The sequence below is a fragment of the Ursus maritimus genome, unplaced genomic scaffold (assembly GCF_017311325.1).
Source record: "Ursus maritimus isolate PB19 unplaced genomic scaffold, ASM1731132v1 scaffold_8, whole genome shotgun sequence".
NCBI classification, from domain to species: Eukaryota; Metazoa; Chordata; class Mammalia; order Carnivora; family Ursidae; genus Ursus; species Ursus maritimus.
In genome coordinates this window covers 42,055,057-42,075,326 of record NW_024426996.1, presented here as the reverse complement: position 1 = coordinate 42,075,326, position 20,270 = coordinate 42,055,057, and the positions used below count along the sequence as shown (strand labels likewise).

Below are 20,270 nucleotides of genomic sequence, written 5' to 3'. Positions count from 1 at the left end.
CAGCAGGAAGTTTTTCACACCGGGAGGCTCTAATAAAAGATGGCTCAAATAGCTTCGGGAAAATTTTTTCAAATCAGTTCAAAGATTTGTCTAAATTTCCTGCTGGGAAGCATGAGCAGGACTGCAGGGCTAACACTTCATTTACACTGTGCGACTTGAGGGTCCTTGAGCATTTTCACACCTTAGGCGTCTTTTGGTCTTCAGACTCACCTGAGCATTTTTAGAGGTTTTTAGCCCATTCAACTAAGGCATTTCTGCATTATTTGACTAATATAGTTCTAAAAACTCTAAAAAATTTGCCAAGTGGAGGACAAAAAGGTGGTCAAAAATGAGAAAGAAAATGTTTAAAAGAGTCTGAGATTGGCCTGTTAGATATAAAATGATGATTTTATGAATAGCCATCAAGTGTGTGCTAGTAGGCAAATCCAGCACGGGAGAACTCCTCTTAGGGAACTGGTCTCCGTCCAGGCAGTCGAGGGCACTGATGAAGACTTCCATCTGTGAGCCAGGGGTGGAGGACACCCCGCTCCCCAGGGTTCCCCAGAGCCTCTGAACAGGCCTGGAAGCGGCCTGGGGGCTTGGGGCTGGCCCTGCGCGCCAGCAGGACGAGGGACGGCTCCGCATCTGCTGTCAGCCGTCCCAGGGCTCCTGCAGGAGCAGGTCAGGCTCGGACAGCGGCCCAGCCCTCTTGCCTTCTTCCCACGTCCGGCCTCTACAGGCCATCGCTATAATTTGTAGGTGCCAGCATCTTGCTGTTCTATTTCTGCCGAACGCAGAGGAAGCAGGCCAGTCCAGGATTTAGATTCCAGATCCATCTGATTTCTAACATTGTGAACTGAAAGGAGCAGGGGACAAAAATGGTTTTTCTCCTTTTTTCTATTAAACTTGCAAGATTCTTCCCAGTGAAAGTAGCTATTCAGAGGTATCGACATGCATATTCCCCCACTTGGTGACCGGGTTCGGGAACACATCTATTCGAGGCTGTGCCCCGAATATGTACACACACACTCATACGTGTGTGTTAAACGTGGAAGGTTTGTACTGCAGGCCAGTGGGATCGTGGATGGATTACAGGGACTGGGAAGCTCGCTGTGAACTGTCTGACTTGCTTTCACATCGCCTCAGGTCGGTGGACGGTGCTACCAGGGTCTCCCAAAGAACCATAAGTGGGACATTTCAGATCACTTCCTCACCTTTGTCCCTCTGGGGGTTGTTTAATAAGAAGTCACCAGGAGAAAGAAGAATGAAACCTCACCCTGTCCTGACACAGGAGTGAAGGACAGAGCAAACGAGAATACTCGGAACACATGGGCTGCCATCCAATACTCTGATCTGTATTTTCTCTAGAGTTTCTAGTTCAGATTATAAGGCTCTAAGCTAACTCAGGCAAAAAGATAAATTTAAAACCCCCTTGATGTTTTCCTCAGAGTAAGAAACTTCAGAATAAAATAAATCTAGGGGCACCTGGGTTGCTCAGTGCATTAAACATCCGACTCTCAGTTTCAGCTCAGGTCATGATCTCACGGTCGTGAGATCGAGCCCTGCATGGAGCTCCACGCACAGCGTAGAGTCTGCTGGAGATTCTCTGCCTCTCCCTCTGCCCCTCCCCTGCTCATTCTCTCTTTCTCTCTCAAATAAATAAGTACATCTAAAAAAAAAGAATAAAATAAATCTAGACTGAAAAGAGAAAAAAAGGAAGTCACTGGACTCCTCTCCTTGGGCCTTTCAGTCAATTTTAGAGTAACCTGGAGCCAGGATTTAAGTATCCTGAACCCTTAAAGTTATGCAAAACTGTGTGTGTACGAGCATATTTCTTGGTCTACTTTTTTTTTCTATCACATTCTCACTAAATATTCAGCTCCAGAAACGCAGAACTGCTAGAAAGTGTGGGTGGGAACATGAACCCGCCTATGAAAAGTGGTGGATGTCCGGGCCAACTTGCCCACATGGCCTTCCTCTGTTTCCTGAGCTGGCCTTTCCCTGTGTTCTCTGGGAGGGTCCCTCCCTGCTATTTTCCTCCCACAATCTCAGGCTTCTGCAGGCCGCTTGGCCCCCATCCAGCCACAGAGTTGAGCCTGCAGAGCCATCTGGGCATGGGGCCCCACTACAGGCAGCAAGTGAGACAGGGGCTAGTGCCAGGCACACACCCTCCAGAGCGAGGGGAAGCCTACAAAGCTTCCTGCCTCATGGTTGGGGCTGTTTGGGGTGGGGTGGGGGGAGCTGCCTCTTCGATCCCTTTTCTTGTAGTCGGGACAAAGGGCCTTGTCCAGCTGCCCACTTTTTCTCATGGGCACATTCGCCAACAACCATGGGCAGAGAGTGGAGGAACACGCCCGTTTTAGAGTATGACAACAGTCCTATGAGACTAGCGGGTGTGGAGGTGGTTTCTGGATTCCATGTTTCATGCTACCCTTGTCACTCTCCGTGGAAGAGAATTCATTTCTGGATGGGCCTTAAATGGGTTCTCTGATTTGCCTTTCAAGAGCTGGTCCCTGAATGCTTTTCCAATTCTTCTCGTCTGTGAGCAGCCCGTGCCATCTGAAGGGATGTCTCCTCCACTTATTGCCACCATAGTGCTGTCTGTGTTCCTGGCACACTTCTCTCTGGCTGTAGTTTTCATGCCTAACGTCAGTCATTCACGATTAGAATGTAAGCTCCACGAAAGCAGGCACGAGTCTGGCTTGCTCACTACTCTATCCTTAGCACAAGAACAGTGCTTGGCATACAGCGGATATTCAACAAACATTTACTGAATAATCAACGAATCCAATTATAGTAGAAATGATTGCAGGCTCCTGTACTTGGGTCCCAAAAGCACCCATGTGGATACAGAGAAGATGTGGATTAATAGGAACTGATACACAAGTCAGGCTGGTTTTCGTTGCCCATAATCTCAGGAATGAATCAACAGGTTGGGGGATTCTCCAAAAGAGCTACTTTTATCTTATGCTACCATAATATAAGTAAAGTTCCTAGTGTTCAGTATTCAACATTCAATGAACATTTATGACACCCAGCAATCCTGACCCTACTTGAAGGGCTGGGCGGGTCTTTTTTTTAAATTTATTTTTAGAGACGTGGGGGAAGGGCAGAGGGAGAGGGAGAGAGTCTTTGCAGACTCCGTGCTCTGCACAGAGCCCGGCGCAGGGCTCGATCTCACAACCCTGAGATCAACCACTTAACCACCTTAACTGCTTAACCAACTGCACCACCCAGGCGTCCCGAAGGGCTGGGAATAAAAGAGTAAAAAAAGCCCAAAGTCCTGAGGGTGGAGGGGAGCAAGCAAGCAGAAAAGACCCGAAGGCAGCAGTTGACTCTTGTGAGGCAGTAGAGGCCATGTAGCTCCTGTGCCCCAGGCCCCTCTCCTGCCCTCGTGACCTGCGGGTCCCCGCCACCACTGCCGACCCCTGTGCTCCTTCCTGAGTCAAAATGGAAGATTCCTCCCTGGCTGGGGTGAGGGCAAGCATGAGGGCTAGTGGGAGCCTCCCAGGATGCATAAGTCTTGTTGGCAGGACCACGGAACTTGGAGAAAAAAGGCTGTAGACTCAGTCAATGTCGACTCTTCTAGAGCAGCAAAAACTGAGCCAAAAGAACCCGTCCCAGACGGTGTGCTGGGCCTTGTGGGCCGCGGTGGGGATGAGGAGGAGGGGGCTGCCTCTGCACTGGCCAGTCCGCCCCGAGCTGTGGCTCTCCGTTCCAGCTGAGCGCCAGACGGAGAGACAGAGTGGGGCTGAGGAGAGCCACCACCCCCGTCACTCTCAGACACATGTCACGGGACTGACGTCACGGGAATGACTCGGTTTGGAGAGGAGCAGACCCAGGAGAACACGCAGGAGAGGGACGAGCCTGGTTTGCCCATAAATTCTGTGGGGCCCAGCAGCTGGAACAGCACTAATGAGCGAGGCTCCAAGGAGGCAGATCTGGACCCTTCTAGGGGAGACAGTGGTAAGAGTAGGGCCCTCCCAGGCTCAGGGAGGCTGCCGGGGGAGGCGCGAGGCCTCCTCACTTGGGGAGAAGTCCCCGAGGAGGGCTGCTAGCGAAGACAGAATGCAAGGGTTAGTCCCCGTACTGCCGCCGGTCACATCAGCCGTCTCGTCGGAGTCCGCTTCTTGGTTGAGGGTTTGCTGGGTACACAGTCAGAACCTCTGCCTTTCAGTTAGTCCCCCTGTGGCCTCCAACACATGTGGCAGTCTCAGCCAGTCAGGGAACCGGTACGCGTGCCATTTCGTGGCCCACGAGAGCAGCAAGGCCTGCGGCCCGCTGCCCGGGGCAAGAGCAGCAGCTGCTCCCGTCCCGGGTTTGCGCACAGGCAGCTGCAGACCCCGGGCAGTGTGTCTGCTGAGGCCTGAGAAAGGGAGCTCGGCCTCCGCAGGTGCCACTCCACCAACATCCGGGGAATCCACCTCCTTTCAGAAGCTTGGAGATGAAGGGCACTATGGTCAATAACTCCTCCACTGTTCTTCCCTGCTGCCTTTGGGGTCTTCCAGGGGCCCGTTCGCTCTTCGGGAGAACTTTCTGCACCATGGACACATAGCAGTTATGGCTGCTCCTTAAGCCCCCAAATTCTCTGAGCAGCTCCCTCTGCAGATGACCGAGCACAGGGTCGGGTTGTAGCAAAGCCGCTGCAGATCCCAGGTCTGTGTTGTCAAACTCCGGTCACGCAGCTTTGAAATGTCTGCAGTTTGTTGTTTCAGAGTGGGGATTAACATGTCTGTCGGGGTGGCACAATGCAGCACTGTTCCAGAGAGCTAAGAATTTGGTTCACCTTGTTAGGGGCAGCGAGAACTGTGCTTTCTGATTAAAAAAAACTGTCTTGCTCAAAAAGGCGACTGCCCACTGAACAGATCCTCGACACTGCTGAGAGGGTGTTAGAGGAGGCAGAATTTACCACTGTCAGAAATTTCACCAGCTATGGCCATGACAGGTGGTAGTAAGAGCAGAAATGGTCACAGCCAATGACTGGTCATTCTCCTGTCCAAGAGCTCACAGCAGCTGCCTAGACACTCACGTCCATTCCTCGGCTGGGATTCTGGAGACCACCAGGACCCAGGCCTTCTCTGCCGCGCCAGGCCAGACTAGCTAATCAAGCCAGCAGACCAGGCTCACAGAGCTCCTGCCACGTGCTCAGGCCAGGGGAGCCCCAGCCTTTGTCCTTATGGACTCCGTGTCTGCTTGAGGAGAGCGGGCAGCAAACAGAGGCAGTGGGCGGGCAGTCTAGGGTCGCACAGCCAAGTGCAGAGTTTGGATGCCAGCAGAGAGGTGGAAGGCCAGAAACAGGCCGAACTTCCCCGAGGAGGCGACAGAGGCCCCCTGGGCTGGCGGAGCGGGGACACGCACAGTTGCGAGTAGAGGTGGGAGCCAAAGCACCAGCGCCCCCCACCCCAGGCCTGGGCTGGAATCCCTCTGCTCGCTGTGCAGCTCCAGGGCACGGTCTCCCCGCGTGAGCCTGCGTTCCACCCAAGGCCCTGCAGCTGCCTCCTTTTGCTTTCTCCACACCATGGAAACTCGCTCAGCGGTCTGCAGAAGCCGGAGATAAGCCCCAGAGGCAAGCCTCCAGTGGGGGCGCGGGGTGAGAGTCCATGGGAAGATGTGTCAGGCCCCCCACCCTGTCTCCCAGCAGGACAATTCTGAGGCATGTCGTCCGGGCTCCTCAGGCCCCCAGAGCACAGAGCCTCGGCTGCCTGCAACAAGGCACTCTTTTCCGACTTTTCTCTCTCTCCTGTCTGTCTTCTCAGGTTCCCTCACTTCTGCTTCTTCGGTTCATCTCCATGTCAACCGCCTGCTCCCATGTCCCTGTCCAATGGCCTGTTTTGGGAGCCTGCTCAGGCAAGGACTTCAGGTCTTACCGCGTTACAGGCTCTGCGTCCCCACCCGGATTAGAACTTGACGAGACAGGGGCTCTCCTTCTCCGAAGTCCCTGCTCCCCTTGGGCTCCTGCTGCCTCATGCCAGCAGCTAAAACCCTCTGGCAGAGCAGGGCGCTGACCGCCCAGATACGGCCGACACTAAGGGTGGCCACCATGTATGGAGAGCTATGGGGCAGGCCGGGTGCTAGAAGTACATTCTCTCCCCTTTTCTGATCTAGAACTCACAGCCACCCTAGCCCCGTTCCCTGAGAAAACTGAAGGCTTTGCTCTCCCGGAACGGCGGGGTAGTAAATGACAGAAGTAGGGTTCAAAGACAGACCCACACAGTCGAGAGGTCTGTGTTCTCGACCACCGGGCCCCTTCCAAAGGGAATGAACGGGCGCTGGCAGGAGGCGACAAAGGAGAGAGATACTAGTCTGTCATTGTCCTGACGACGTGCCTTCCCAAATTCCTGCAGCCCTCGAACTGCCACGGTGGGGGCATGGTCCCTGGGAGTCACCCTCAGTTATCTGGAGCCTGGAGAGCCCGGAAAACTCTTGAGTAGCTAAGAGCTGACCGGACACAAGAGAATATATGCCCTTCAGGAACTGGGACAAGAGCAGCTTAGCCCTTGAAGCCCAGAGGCAGGCAAGGACTGTAAGGAACAGCTCTCCTCCCTGCATCCCCAACAAGAGGACAGCTGGCCCGGGAGCAGCTGGAGGGGGAATGGGACAGGGCAGGAGTGGGTGGGAGAAGGAAGGCGGGATGGAGACCGGGAGAGGCGCTGGCAAGCCGAATGGAGGGTCCCCAGCCACCCCCCCACTTGTGTGTCAGGACCCTCCTTCACCCTTCACACAGGCTGAGTACCTGGGTTCCTGGCTTCAGGGACGGCACGAGGTCTTTGATCATCTTGGCTTCCGAGACTGTCACCCCGCCCACCACGAAGAGGATCAGGAGAGGGTGGTCGCTGGGATGGGGCCGGCTCACCTGCAAAACAAACCACCGTGGGCTCAAGCAGCTGGTGTCGGGACAGAGCACCGTGCAGCTGGGCACCTGCTCCCTTGCCCTCCATGGGGACCCCGGGGCCGCCGCCTCTTAGTGTAGGTGGCATACACAACCCTTAGAGAGACGGTGATTCGTTAAGGATCAGATGTGTTAGTGGGCTATAAACCCACTGACCAGGAAAACCCATACCATATCATCTTGTACCCCTCTGAATATTTTACTGAAGGAAAAGTTAAGGTAGTGGGGTTATCAGATAGGAAGAGAAGGCTGAGGGGCAACTTATTTACTCCTTCCCTAGCAGCCTTCGGGTCTGAGCATACACATGCCCCTTATTCATTACAGAGCTCTGTTTATTTCCTTCAGAGAGCCTGCCGCAGCCTGTGGTCATCGGATTTATTCTTTTGTTTCCTTATTGGCTGTCTCCTCTTCTTCTAGAACCAGGGATCTGGCTCACTGCTGAATTCTCAGCTTAGCTAGTGCAGTTTCTGGCAGCTAGCAGGTGCTTGGTAAATACCTGTGGAATGGCTAGCTGGTCAGAGCCCCAGGGAGCTGGTGCGGGAGGGGTAAAAGATGCAGGAGCCCAGCACGTGCCCTGGGAGCTCATAGCCTAGTGCAGACTTCACGCCCTTATCTTCTGCGAGCCAGCCTTAGCTGAGCACCTACTCTACGTGGAACGGCCACTTGATGTCCTGGGGAATCATCCTGATGCCTTATGATTTCACCAATAGGCAAAATCTTACATACCAAAATGAGAATGACTCACAGAGCCCCTCAGGAAATGCAAAATGACCCCCACACAGTGACGAATTGAAGGGCACAAGAGGGAGTTTGTGAAGACAGGATGTTTTGAGCCCTACCTGGAAGCGAGAGCAGGTTTGGAGAGGAGTGGGCAGGAGAAGAGGTGTGACCCAAGTTCTAGAGGCAAGTTCTCCCCTGGGTGGAACAGGCTGGGGGAAGGGGATGCAGGACACAGCACGCATCGCATCACTGCAGGAAGCATGCTGCCAGCTCGCAGAGTGGCTGCCTCAGCCAGAGGTGGGAGAAACAGGCTTTGACTCCAGGGGGTCCACAAAGGCAGGGAAGGCGCTCACTCATTCACACTAACTCCCAAACCATCTTCCACGCAGACAGTCTCCAGGAGCAGCAGGGTGGGCAGCAGGCCCACAGGAAGCCCTTTCTCCTGCCCCTGTGCCACCCCCTTTCCCAACTGGCTGCTTCCAGCTTCCTTGCCTGAATATACCCACTTCTCAACATCTTATTTTAAAAACGCTTAAAAAGGTAATACATTCAGTGTTCCCAGTTATATAAATTACTCTTTGGCTTCTGGAGAAGAAACTCAGAATGGAAAAAAGGAAGGAAGGGAGAGAAGGAAAGAGACAGGGAGGGAGAAGGAGAGAGAGAGAGAGAGAGAGAGAGAGAGAGAGAGAGATATCTAACCTTTTCCAAAACAATCGGTGGTAAATACTGGAAACTCTGATCTTCAGGAAAAGACTGACTCCTCATTCTCCTCTAGCTTCTTGCCCTGTAGCTTTCCTTCCCCTGGATGCATTTGTTGGCTGCTTTCTTCCAAGTCACGTAATACATACCCAGGACAATCCTGCTTGTGTCCCACTATCCCCTGGATTTGCTCTCACTGAAGTCCCCGTGGCCATCATAGGTAGGAGTCAATGACCACTACTTTGTCTTCATTTAGCGGATCATTTCTGTGACACCTGTCACTGTTGATGACACCCTGCTTGGCTCCAACAGCACTCTTGTTCCTTCTACCTTTTCTGATCACTTCTCAAATTTCTTCACAGGTTCCTTTTCTTGGTCTGCCCCTTTACATGTCCATGTTACTTTGGGCTCCATCTTTGGCCCCTGGCTCTTCTCACTCAATAATCATTCCTGAAGGATCTCACCTACTCATTTGTCTTCAACAAGTTTTTACATCCTTCCCAAATCTATGTTCTTAGCTGGACCACCTCTACCGAGTCCCTGTGGACAGGCCCACCTGGGTGTCTCCCAGGACCTCTAAACTCAACAGATTCCAAATTTGATGCATGATCTTGCCAGGTTTATTCCTCATGTCAACTTTCTAACAGCATCACCATCTTCACGGTGCCCCGAGCCAGATATCTGACAGTCACCTTGGACTTTGCTCTCTTTCATTTCCCAAATCAAGCCTCTTAACTGTACCCCCTCAAATTTGTGGGTCTTTCCTTGATTTCCACTGTCCCTACTCTGGTCAGGCTCTCGTTCTGTCTTCCCTAGATCACTGCCACAGCCTTCTGGTTCGTCTTCCCGTGCCAGTCTGGCCCATCCCCCGTCTGCCTGCCTCCTTCCTGCCTGAGGAAGCTTTCTAAAATGCAAACATTTATTGTTGACTCTAGTGAGCACTCTGCAAAATAATGTTTCTGTGCACTATCCTGTTCAATCCTCAAAATAGCTTTCAGGGGAAAATGCAATCATGGCTGCATTTTGCAGGTGGAGAGTTTTAAGTTTACACCCAGTAACTCAATTGTGGCATGAGGGGCCAAGCTTCAGACGACGTGCTCTGAAATGCCCCTCAGCTCCATGGCATGCTTGCTCGCTCCACGAGACTTTGAAGATGAAGTTCAAACTCCTTAATTCAGCATAGAGGGCTCTTTCAGTGTGGCTTTGCTTCATGTCTCTATTTCCATCTTCTACGCCCACTATTTGCTGGAGCCATTCATGAGAATTTGAGCTATGCTCGACTACAGGGTATTTGAGGTTTTTTGAAGATTTTGGTAAACATACGACGCTTGATTGAACATTTGCATGGAAAATTATATTTATTACAGCATTTGGTTTGATATACTTTCACGAAGTAAATAAAGCCATCAAGAAACAGAAAGCTGGCACCCTGGAGCCCCGCTCGCACCCCACTCCTGTCACAACCTCACCAAGGGTAACTACCACCTTGACTTCTGATACTCGACACCGTACTTTGCTTTTTCTACTTGTCTCTAAGCCCTGGAGATTCTCCACACGAGTAGGAAAGATCTGTGGCCCACAGGCATTGGTTGGGACCACACCGGTGTGCTTTGGTCTCTGCCCGTGCCCTGGCTCTACAGTTATTCAATAGTTAAGGACCCTCTCCTTCACTTCTTTACCTCCTTCCCTCTTATTCTCTTTAAAAAGCATCCTCTCCTCTGGAAAGTTGTCTCTCCCTGTCTCTTGACTCCTGCCCTGTGACCCGAATCTGATCACACCTTGCCAAGGGCTTGTCAAACCGGACTGCTGCCTGGGTACCTGTCTCCTCTTCTAGACTGAGAGCTACTGGAGGGGAAGGATGGATCATATTTATCTGGGGATTTTGGTATTTCAGGCTTTGAGCACAGACCTTGCTCATGGTAAACATTCCACAAATGTTACATGAATAAAATGAACGGGTGGATGAATGAAGAAGACCCACAGGCTAACTGGAGGTGCCCTTCTTTTCTTAGAGTTCTTTTAGAAACTCTTTCTTCGCTGCAAGTGTGATTTTTCCTGGCTGAGTAGCTAACCTGAGGTTCCTTCCAGCCCTGCAAATAACTGCTTCTCACTTGATCCTGGAACAGAAATACAACTGGCTCCAGAACTTCAAGTGGTACAGTATGTTCTCCAAGACATATGCTTTCCATAAGGGAGGCTGGGCTCTGAAGTACACAGCGCGAATCTTGGAAGGATGTAGCGAAAGATGAAAGGGAGACAGAGAACAGTACCAACAGAGAACGATACCCTGGGACCAAGGAGGTGAGGGTCCCATTAATGCACGTTGCAGTTTGCTATTTTGGTTTCTGTTTAGATTTACATTTTGATACCAGACTTTCCTTCTAGAACATGTCCAGAGGGAAAGCTTTGGGAGGTGGAGTCTTTTAAAGTCTTTTCCATCAGAACAACACATTCCTTATAATCAGCCCCACACGCTGCATCGCGGGGTCTGTGAGCTTCCGGTGTAAGGCGTGTTGAGGATGAAAGAGGTAAGCATCCTGACCGCCGTCGCAAATACACAGATCAACAAAGCGAGTCAGACTCACTGCTCTTTCACTTCCCAAGGTTTCATTGGCTGAGATTTCAGACACGGGTTCTGGTCAGAGAAGACAGTTTCCCTGCGGGAACCTTCTCTGCGGCTGTGGGCCCCGAGCACTCGTTGATGTCCTGATGGGTTTCGATGAGCAGGGTCTCCTCTGCTTCTGGTGTCTCTGGCACCCTCCAGGAGTCCTGGGAATCCTGCTGCCGATTCTCCTCCGCTCCGTTTCTCTGCATGGTGACCCCTCGTCCCCAGCCCAGGCAAGGGTCAGGCCCCCATTCTCCACCCACAGCAGAGCCTTGCAGAAAGGAGAGAGTGCAACAGGAACTTTGGCCACAAAGGGCACTCGGCCCTGAGAGCAGCGGTGCCGACTCTGAAGACAGTTTGGCAATGGCTTTTCTCCTGACAGAAATTAGCAAGAGCACTGCCACCGCCACCAAACACTGCGTGTCGAGCATGGTGCTTTTTACTCAGTTATTCGTCCAGTCAACAAATATTTAGCGAGCAACTACTACAGGGCCCAGCGCCGCTCTAGGCTTCAAGGATGTCAGGAAGGCAGCAATGAGCAGACCAGAGCAGACTCCCTGCTGGTGTCAGGTTTCTGTTGCAGTCAGGGAGGATGACAAAGTATGTGAGCAAACTGGTAAGGAGGCAAGGTGGGAAGTGCTCTGGAGAAAAAGAAAGCAGGGGATGGCGTGGCGTGAGCAGGACACGATGTGACACGGAGAATCTGCGAAGTGGGTCAAAGCTCTGTTTTACAGTGAGAGACAGGAGGCTGGAAGGGCTGAGTAACTCGCCCCCAGTGTCCCAGTCAGTGAGCTGGAGGGTGGGGACTGAAATCCAAGTCGATCTCACTGGACGGCGAGATGCATTCCACTCTCCCCCCCTTACAAACAGACTCTTCAAACTGAAAGCATTTTGCTGGCTGTCACCTCTTAAGGCCGAGCTTCTCATCCATTAGCAGCACCGGTCAATTAGGATGCTCCTGGGGGAACCTCCTCACTGAATCCCATCGTAGAAGGTCTCCACTTGGCCAGTGCCACTCTGTTGTTTAGCTTGAGCTCCCTGCCACAGCTGCTGCAGTAGATGGTTTCTTCTTTCTGGAAACTTCCCCCACTCCCTCAGTTTCTCTCCTGTGTCCCTGGACTCTCCTTAGAGGGCTTGGCTTGCCTGACCTGCTCCATGACAGGCTGTGTCCCCGACTGCTCAGGCTTCTGCCCCTGCTCTGCTCCCAGACACCCTTCCGGGGTGACCCAGCCCCTGCCCACGGTTCATGGCTCACCTGCCCCCGTGGCCCCAGACTGCTCCCCCTGGCCCTGGCTCTATAGAGCCGCAAAGCTAAACTCTCCAACACAAGGTCTCTTGCTCTCCATTTCTGTTTCTCAGAGAGAATGTTAACACCATTCATGCAGTCACCCCACACCAGGCCAATGACCCCAGGTCAGAGCAACATCCCGTCCTGTGGAGCGCGCCAGCACTGCACCCCTGCCCTCACGCCCCAGCCCTGCTTGAGCTCTGGATCTCCTCCTCTGCTGGCCGTCCCGTCTCTCTGCAGCCCGATGTGGGTTTGGCCACATTACCCGCCCCCACACACACTTGCCACTGCTGGGGCCACCTTTGTAACACATAAACTGCTTATAGATTCCCAACGACCATTCGATGGCGCCTCCATGCTCTGGCCAAATTTCACACCGCTAGCCCGTCCTGATCTGGCTTTTGCTTATCTCGATGTCCTCACATCTTCCACCCCCGACAGGTGCCCTCAGCTCCAGCCACCGAGAACCACCTGTAACACCTTGGACCATGGCATGGTCACTCTGTTCCGCACTCCCGCAGTGCTGACGGCACTCCCCTCTTCTGGAAAGCTCTCTCTGACTCCCAGCCTGGCTCCCCCTTCTCCATGCCCTTGCATCCCGTCTGGCACACCACTTCTCTCTCCTCCCCACAGTCCCCCGTTTTCCCGTCCATTTCCATCACCAGCTGCAGGCTGCACGAGGTGAGCCGGGCCAGGGCGGGTGGGGATCTAGTTTGTCTCTCTGTCCTCTCTGCCCATGACAGTGGCGAGCACCCACGAGAGGCTCTCAGTAATAGCGCACAGGCAAAGTTCATAGACTGCCCAAACCAAGTTTTTGTTTTTGTTTAATGATTCCAACCGTGAGACTCCCTCGCACTAGAACCAACCGATCATTTTTAGATGGTGGTAGACACAAATCAAGCCTCACCTCAGGGGATGGAGCAGAGTTAAGAAGAAGAAAATCGAAACAATGGTGATAAATAGTGTTGCAACAGGAATTCCAGGACGTGTGCTGAGCGAATCAACAAACGCCAAATGCTGACCTGTTTTCTTCTTGTCAGAAATGCCATTAAGTAGAACGGGCCACGCCAACAGATCTCTCTCCATCTTGTTTGCTTGTGAACAATGATGAGCTGGACTCGATGACCCACAGGCGTGTCCAGCTCTTACAGTCCAAGGATCTGACCGCAAATCTCCCCTGAGGCTCGCCATTTTTGCCCTTCCTCCCCACGGCAGCTTCACCCCTGCTCTATGTGCATCCAACCCACACGTGCACGTGGCAGTGTGATCCTGCCCCTTAGCCACGGTCGACCCGTTCGGGAATGGGCCGCTGACCTCAGGTGCGCCAACTCCAGATCCTTCCCTGGGAATCAAGACTTGACCCAAGACAGATGAGCCTCCATCAAAGCTGAGCTCTTAAGCAGAACCAAAGGCTGTGACATCACGACCTAGCTGTTCATTCAAGGGTACTTACGAGCACCCGCGCTGTCCTGGCCACAGGTTTGCGTCTCCCGCAGGCCAGGGGGAGTCCTGGAGACCAGTCTGGTTTCCCGATGGCTTTTCCACTTCCCTGTCCCCATCCTTCCTGAGGCCCACCACACGGCTGCCCCAAGTTCCCCGGGACCCTCCTTGTGTCCCCCAGAAATGATTCACGAGAAACGATTACGTCGTGCCCTTTGTCGGCATGTTCACTGCAAATGAGAGAGTTTCAGTTCCGATCTCCTCTCACTGCCAGCTTCTCAGGGCCTGCCGAGCAGCTCGTCCATCTCCCCTGCTGGACCCAAGGCGAGGGGTCCAATACCAATTCATACCAATTCAGAGAAGGGCCCAGAGGTGAGCACTGGGTCTTCTTGACTCTTTTTAACCAATCTTTGATTTTTTTCCAATTAAGCATGGCCACATGGGAAATAGAACAATAACAACAAAAACCTTCTTAAAACACATACATACAAGGGGGTAAGAGGGCCTCATGCAATTTCATTAGATAAAACCCACCCTCCTCATGCCAATTCCAGCAGAGAAAACATCTTGACAAATCATGTCCTTTAGTCAAAACAAGTTGGGGGCCAAACACATGGAGTAGATATAAAATATATTATTTTCAGGAGACTGAAATCCAAACCACAAATTCCAGAAATGCATTTTAAAAGTGCTGCCTATTAGACATGCTAGTTTTAAATTAAATTAACGTTGAAGCGAGAGGGGTAAGGTATGTTTCAATTTCTTTATTAGATCACTATCAAGCTTTCCTGTAAGGAGATCAAGGTGCTCCGTGCACAAGCATCTTGGAGACATGCTTGGTTGTTTGAAGAATGTCAGGTTCTGCCAAAGCTGCTTCTCCCCAGTTTGATAGCCCCCCTCTCCCCCAGGGCATTGCCCTTTGAAGCCCACAGCTTTATGTGGCTAACCACAAGTCTACCCTCTGCTTGAGGAGTGCACGTAGCTGACTCGAAACACTGCCTCAGAACCATCCGAAGAATGGTCTTGTGGGTACACTTGCTCTTCTCCCCAGCTTGTCTGCTTTACCTTCCAGGGCCTGACAACAGTGAACCTGGGAGAGGAAAGTCCTGTGGTGTCTTACCACGCAGGAAGGTTTTGTTTTTGTTTGTTTGTTTGGTTGGTTTGAGATTATATTATGAAAAAAAATGACGGCAAACAGGCAGGTCTTTCATTATCCAAGCTTGTCTGGGAGCACTTATTTTGAAACCAGGTCAAGATTATGGGTGGATTTTCTGTCCTCTAGACTGGAGGGAAAACCCTTAGAATTTGCCACACGCTGCCCTGTCAGGCTGGACAGCCAAGGGCATATTCAGGCCGAGTGCAGATTGTGTTTTCCAAAAGTGGCCACAATAGTCATTTCTGCTTCTCATGTTCCTGCTCCTTTTCCAAGAGGAAGGGAGTAAGTCCCCTCTCCTGGAACCAGGTGGGTATGGGGGTCTGCCTCGATGAACACTGCACCGTGGAGAGGATGCCACATGACTTCTGAGGTTTCCATCTGGCTCTCTCTTAGGACGCTTGCCCTTGAACGCAGCCGCCATGCTGTGAGGAAGCTCAGGGCGATGGAGAGAACTGCGTCCCTTAGCTCACGGGCCAGGCTGGGCTATCAGCTGACGGACAGCATCAATGTGCTGACATGTACGGGTGCCATTTTGAAGGCGAATTGCTCTCTGTTGAGCTCTGCCCACAGATTCAGGAATAAAATCAGTGATCAACAGTATGTTAAGTCAGTGTTTTGGGATGGCTTCCTTCACAGCCAGAGATAACCAGAACAGATGGGGATGGAAGACTTCTCTGGACAGTCTTTATAGAGGAAAGCACACGAAAGCAATGTGGGAAGGAGATGGCAACAGGTTGCCGTAGGCTGCAGATGAGGTTCTGGCTTTAGTAAGGGCAAACTCCGGTGGCCTTGGCTTCCCTCTCACAGAGCTCTGGTTTGATGCGGAGAATCTTAGATATGCATCTTGCATCCTCTTCTCTCCATGGGCCTTAAAGCAGAGTAGAAGACGCTTTCTCCTGATGGCCTCCCTCCATCTCAAAGACATAGCTCCTTGGGAAATTGCAGTTATTCCTCAGAGCCCTACTGACTGTTCTTCTCTACATTTATCCCATTTATTTTGTTCAAGCCCCAAACACATGAGCCAGAGGTAGTGTTCCTTTTCAAGTTCTACGGTGTGGTGGGAAGAGACAGCCATGGAAGCCCATATAGAAACAGAACAAAATGACTCTCCATTGGGGTGGTGGGGTGGGGAGGGCTTTGTGGCCAGCCCGCTGAGACTCTTCCCACCCCCTGCAGCAAATGACATCTCCTGGCAACTGAGAGCAGACGCCTGGCAGCTGGGGGCTGAGGAATGGATTCTGACAGCTGCTGGGAAAACACAAATTTCCCCTTTTTCTGAAATGCATCACTTGGAAACCTCCCTTTGAGATCGGTCTTAAGGGGCCAGAGCATCTTTTCATGAGTCCTAACCCCAGGGATACAAAGGCAGAGAAACACAGCAGCCCAGGATGGCCCCAAACATCTTCCTAGGCAAAATCCTCCTTCAGACAGTGAAGCTTCTGATCACAGGAAGAGCTGCAGAAAACACTCTGCAGAGTGCAAAAGGGTAGTTTGAAAATGTGATGTGTCACGGTTCATGAAACAGTAGTGGAAAACAGAAGCCGATCGTCTCCCACAAGGGAGGCTCCATATTGGCCTGACGCTTGCCAAGTCCGTCAGCATATTGAAGGCACCGTGCCCTCGGAAGCAATTGAATTTGTTGTTTCATCCAGTGTTTCCCAAATGTATTTGGTCACAGGATCCTTTTGCTAAGGAACAGTTGTTTCTGGGGGACATCGCTGGACAAGAGTGAGACAGAGTCCTTGTCTTGCCTGCCCTGTGTCTCTGCAAACTGGAAATGCATCCGGTGCGCAGAGAGCAGGCAGGCTGGAGCCTTCACTGTGCCCCCAGTCAACCACGGAGGCAGCGGCCTGCCTGGGGAAGTGCACAGGGCCTGTGGGGCCGGCCTTAGACCTCACCAACCTGGGCCTGAAAGCCCACACTTGTTATTTTAGCCCCTCCTTAGGGCGAAGTCCAAGCTGGTGAAGGAAGGGAGTGCTCAAGTGGAGAAGGTTTTGGAGACCACGTCTAGTCTGGAAGTTTCTACGCAAACTAGCCATTGTGAAGGGCTTCTGGGTAACCTTAGGCTTACATTCAACAGAGGAGCCCCCCCACACACACTTTTAAGAAGCTGATCTGTAATACTTTATTAAAAAAATAAAGAGGGGGAAAATCCAGCAGCCACACGGAATCAGACAGTGCTAAGCGGAGGCAGCAGGAAGGAGACCCCGGGCGGCCCCTCCAGCCCATTTACTGCTTTGTCTAGAGTCTGTCTGGCTTCTGTCCTCTGGCTGTCCGAGTGGACCAGTTTTCCTGGCATATGCATTTACTGAACTCTGAAAGGCCAGATCTTCTATGTAGATTAATTCGTGATTTCAAAGAGGCTTTGAAGTGGGCAAAACATTCTGTTATTTCCAAGAGTTATTACAACTGAAATCCTGGCACAGACCGGGAGGCCGGTCTGTAATTTTGTTTAGATCCTTTTAAATTTAGAAACTTTATAGTGCGTTAAAAATAGATCTCATTTGTGTACTTTTCCTCCTTTCATCCCCATGGCAAAGGCTGTTCGGTCATTTTGACCTCTCTTTGATATTAGCCAGAGAAAGTCAAGCACTTGAACCTGGGAGTCCACTAGGCTAAAATGAAAGTCATTTTCAAATAGATTTGGGGTGATGCTAGTCATGTGACTGAGCGGAATTATTCTTTATTCTACATAAGTTCTAGAATTAAGAGCAAGAGACCATCATTAAGACACGTGAATAGTATCTGGATTAAGTGAAAATGTGGGCCAAGGAGGAGAAAAGTTTTCACTCGTGTTGTCCTGGGGGGCTTGTATCCTCACATATCGATCGAAAAAAAGACCATAGTGCTTAGGTCAAAAGAAGGTGGATAAGGCTGGAAGGTCAGGCTGCTTATAACCAAAGTTAAATAAAGATTACACCTGATTTCAGAAAAGCCAAAATCCCGGGTGTTATCTTACGTGGCCCTCCCCAGGGTGAACGGAGTGCCGGCATTTTCATGCCCAACAAAGAGGGCAGTACAATCAGGATTACCTCTTCATGGTTACTTTACCTTCATAAACATGCTAAATCCAGTTTTAAGGAGATCAGTGAGGCCTGAAGACATGTGTTCAATATCCACAGGATCTGGCCTCTCGGGATTAAATATTTCTTCCACAACCTGCTTCAACAATGGCTTATAGCATGCCTGGAAAGACAAAATATTGTGCTGTAAGTTACAGGGTTTGTTTGGTTTGTCTGGAGAGACGATAGCTTTATCTGCACCGAATGAAGCAAAAACAAGTTTCTTTTGACACTGAGCAATGGCTATAATTTTGTGTGTCTGAAAAGACAACTGTAACAACATTGTTTTTTGGGGTAAATTTCACCCTAATACCCTAACGCTATTTTTTGTTCTTACCCCCTTCTACCAGCAAATACCTCTTACTGGAGCTGTAATCCTAGTAGGACTAGTTTTTAAAATCTGGGTTTAAAGCGACAATTTTATATAGAAAGAATACTGGAAAGCAAAGTATTGTCATTTGAGACAGACATGAAGATGGTCTCCAGTTTTCCTGAACATTCTTAGACTTATGCTTCCCTCCACTAGGAACTGGAATGTTTTCATACGATGTACTGTCACGATCCAAGCCTGAAGCATTCCCTTCTTCCTCTATAGAGCTCAACTCCAAGTAGGGCTTGGCCAGAACACAAAGCCAAGATGCCAAACAGGAATGTGACCAGGTCAGGGCTTAGAGAAAGCAGGCCCCATGGTACCATAAGAATTCCAGTAGAATGAAGCTGATGTTGACCTGCTGCAGTGTGATAAATGGCACATCTATGCCTGTTCAGATAGTATTTGGAGGCAGCTGTTTCTGACCAGTGCACTTTCTAAGCATGTTCCCCACTCCTCTTGCCTTGTTCTCTTTCCTACCAAGTTCTTCCTTGTCCTCTGCTCTTCCCTTCCCACCAGCTGACCACCTTTCTCCCAGGCCTGTTGCTGTCTCTGCTCCCCAGTCCCACAGGGCACATGAGTTTGGAGCGTGATCGCTGAGAGGAGAATGAATGTCTCCTCTATGCATGCTCTGGCGATTAGTACAGACTTGGAGAGCCAGGTTCCGACACAGTCCTGCCCAGGTGTTTTGAACTCTTTGGCTTTTTGCATTGGCCGAGTCTGTGACCTGCCTCCAGCAAGTGCTGAGCTATTGGGTGGACTGACTTCATCTCTGGCTTCATCTTGCTTTCCTTACAGTCATTTTTTGACTCTTTGCTCCAACTTCCTTACTTAAAATATTTTAGAAATAGGGGCGCCTGGGTGGCACAGCGGTTGAGCGTCTGCCTTCGGCTCAGGGCGTGATCCCAGCGTTATGGGACCCACATCAGGCTCCTCTGCTATGAGCCTGCTTCTTCCTCTCCCACTCCCCCTGCTTGTGTTCCCTCTCTCGCCGGCTGTCTCTATCTCTGTCAAATAAATAAATAAAATCTTAAAAAAAATATATTTTAGAAATAAAGCAGGGTACAAACCATCAAAAGAATAAGCAATTATTTAGGGGTCCCTGGCTGTCTCAGTCATGAGGCTCTTGATCTTGGGGTTGTAGGTTCGAGCCTCATGTTGTGTGTAGGGATTGCTTAAAAATAAAATCTTAAAAAACACAATTGTTTAGCTAGAATGTAATGTGCATTGTATGCAAGTTACAAGGGATAGGAGAAACAGCAACTGTTCAGCTGAGGGGTGTAGCTTTCCTGTTGATGAGTCCAACCGACTACTGCATACCCAGAGATCTCACAGGGAAATACTCAGGAAAGGTAGAGCACTGGGCAGGGATACCATTAAGGCAGAAATTTAAAAAACAAATAAAAACACAAAAAACAAAAGCAAACACTATGATTCAAACTTCCCCATTCTAAAGCTATATTAAGATAGATTTTAAAAATCTATCATACAGGCAAAAACGGAGAGGTTTGAAAATATGCACTTTTGATGAGGCTGTGGGGAAACACACTCATATATTGCTGGTGGGCGTGCAAATTGTGCAATCAGTGTGAAGAGCCATTTGGCAGCTCCTATCACAATTACAAGTGCATTTGACCTGACAATTTGGCCTCTAGGGATTTATCCTATAAATATGTTAACATATGCAAATGAGACCTATAAAAGGCTGCTATTGTTTGTAATAGCAGAAGACGGGAAACAACTTAAGTGCCCATCAGAAGGAGCTGCTTAATAAGCGGGATACCGCCCCCACCGGAAGAAATGGCATGGAAGGGAAGAGAGAGGAAGGAAGACAGAAGCTCTTGTGTTGATCTGGCCAAAAGCAGAATAAAGTGTGGGTGGAAACAGCAAGGTGAGGAACAGTGTGTGTGCGGGGCTGACATTTATGTAAAATGTGTCAAGGGGATTTGGAAGTCTGTAGCTGCTGAAATGTATAAAAGATCAATTGTGAGGTGATTTACAGAGAGCCGTGAGCAGTGATCCTGGACGGGAGAGCAGGACAAGGGACAAAGGCTTGGGGGGG

At 50.7% G+C, this 20,270-nt stretch overlaps 1 protein-coding gene across 1 annotated transcript in view; it reads right to left on the bottom strand.

The window, feature by feature from the left end:
- SCFD2 (sec1 family domain containing 2) overlaps window positions 1–20,270 on the bottom strand; it is a 431,339-nt gene that overhangs the window by 4,927 nt on the left and 406,142 nt on the right. The window contains exons 7-8 of the mRNA XM_008701475.2: window positions 17,828–17,962; window positions 6,713–6,832 (exon numbers count right to left, since the gene is read on the bottom strand). Of these exons, the coding sequence (XP_008699697.2) occupies window positions 6,713–6,832; window positions 17,828–17,962 (255 nt within the window). The remainder of the gene's footprint in view (window positions 1–6,712; window positions 6,833–17,827; window positions 17,963–20,270) is intronic.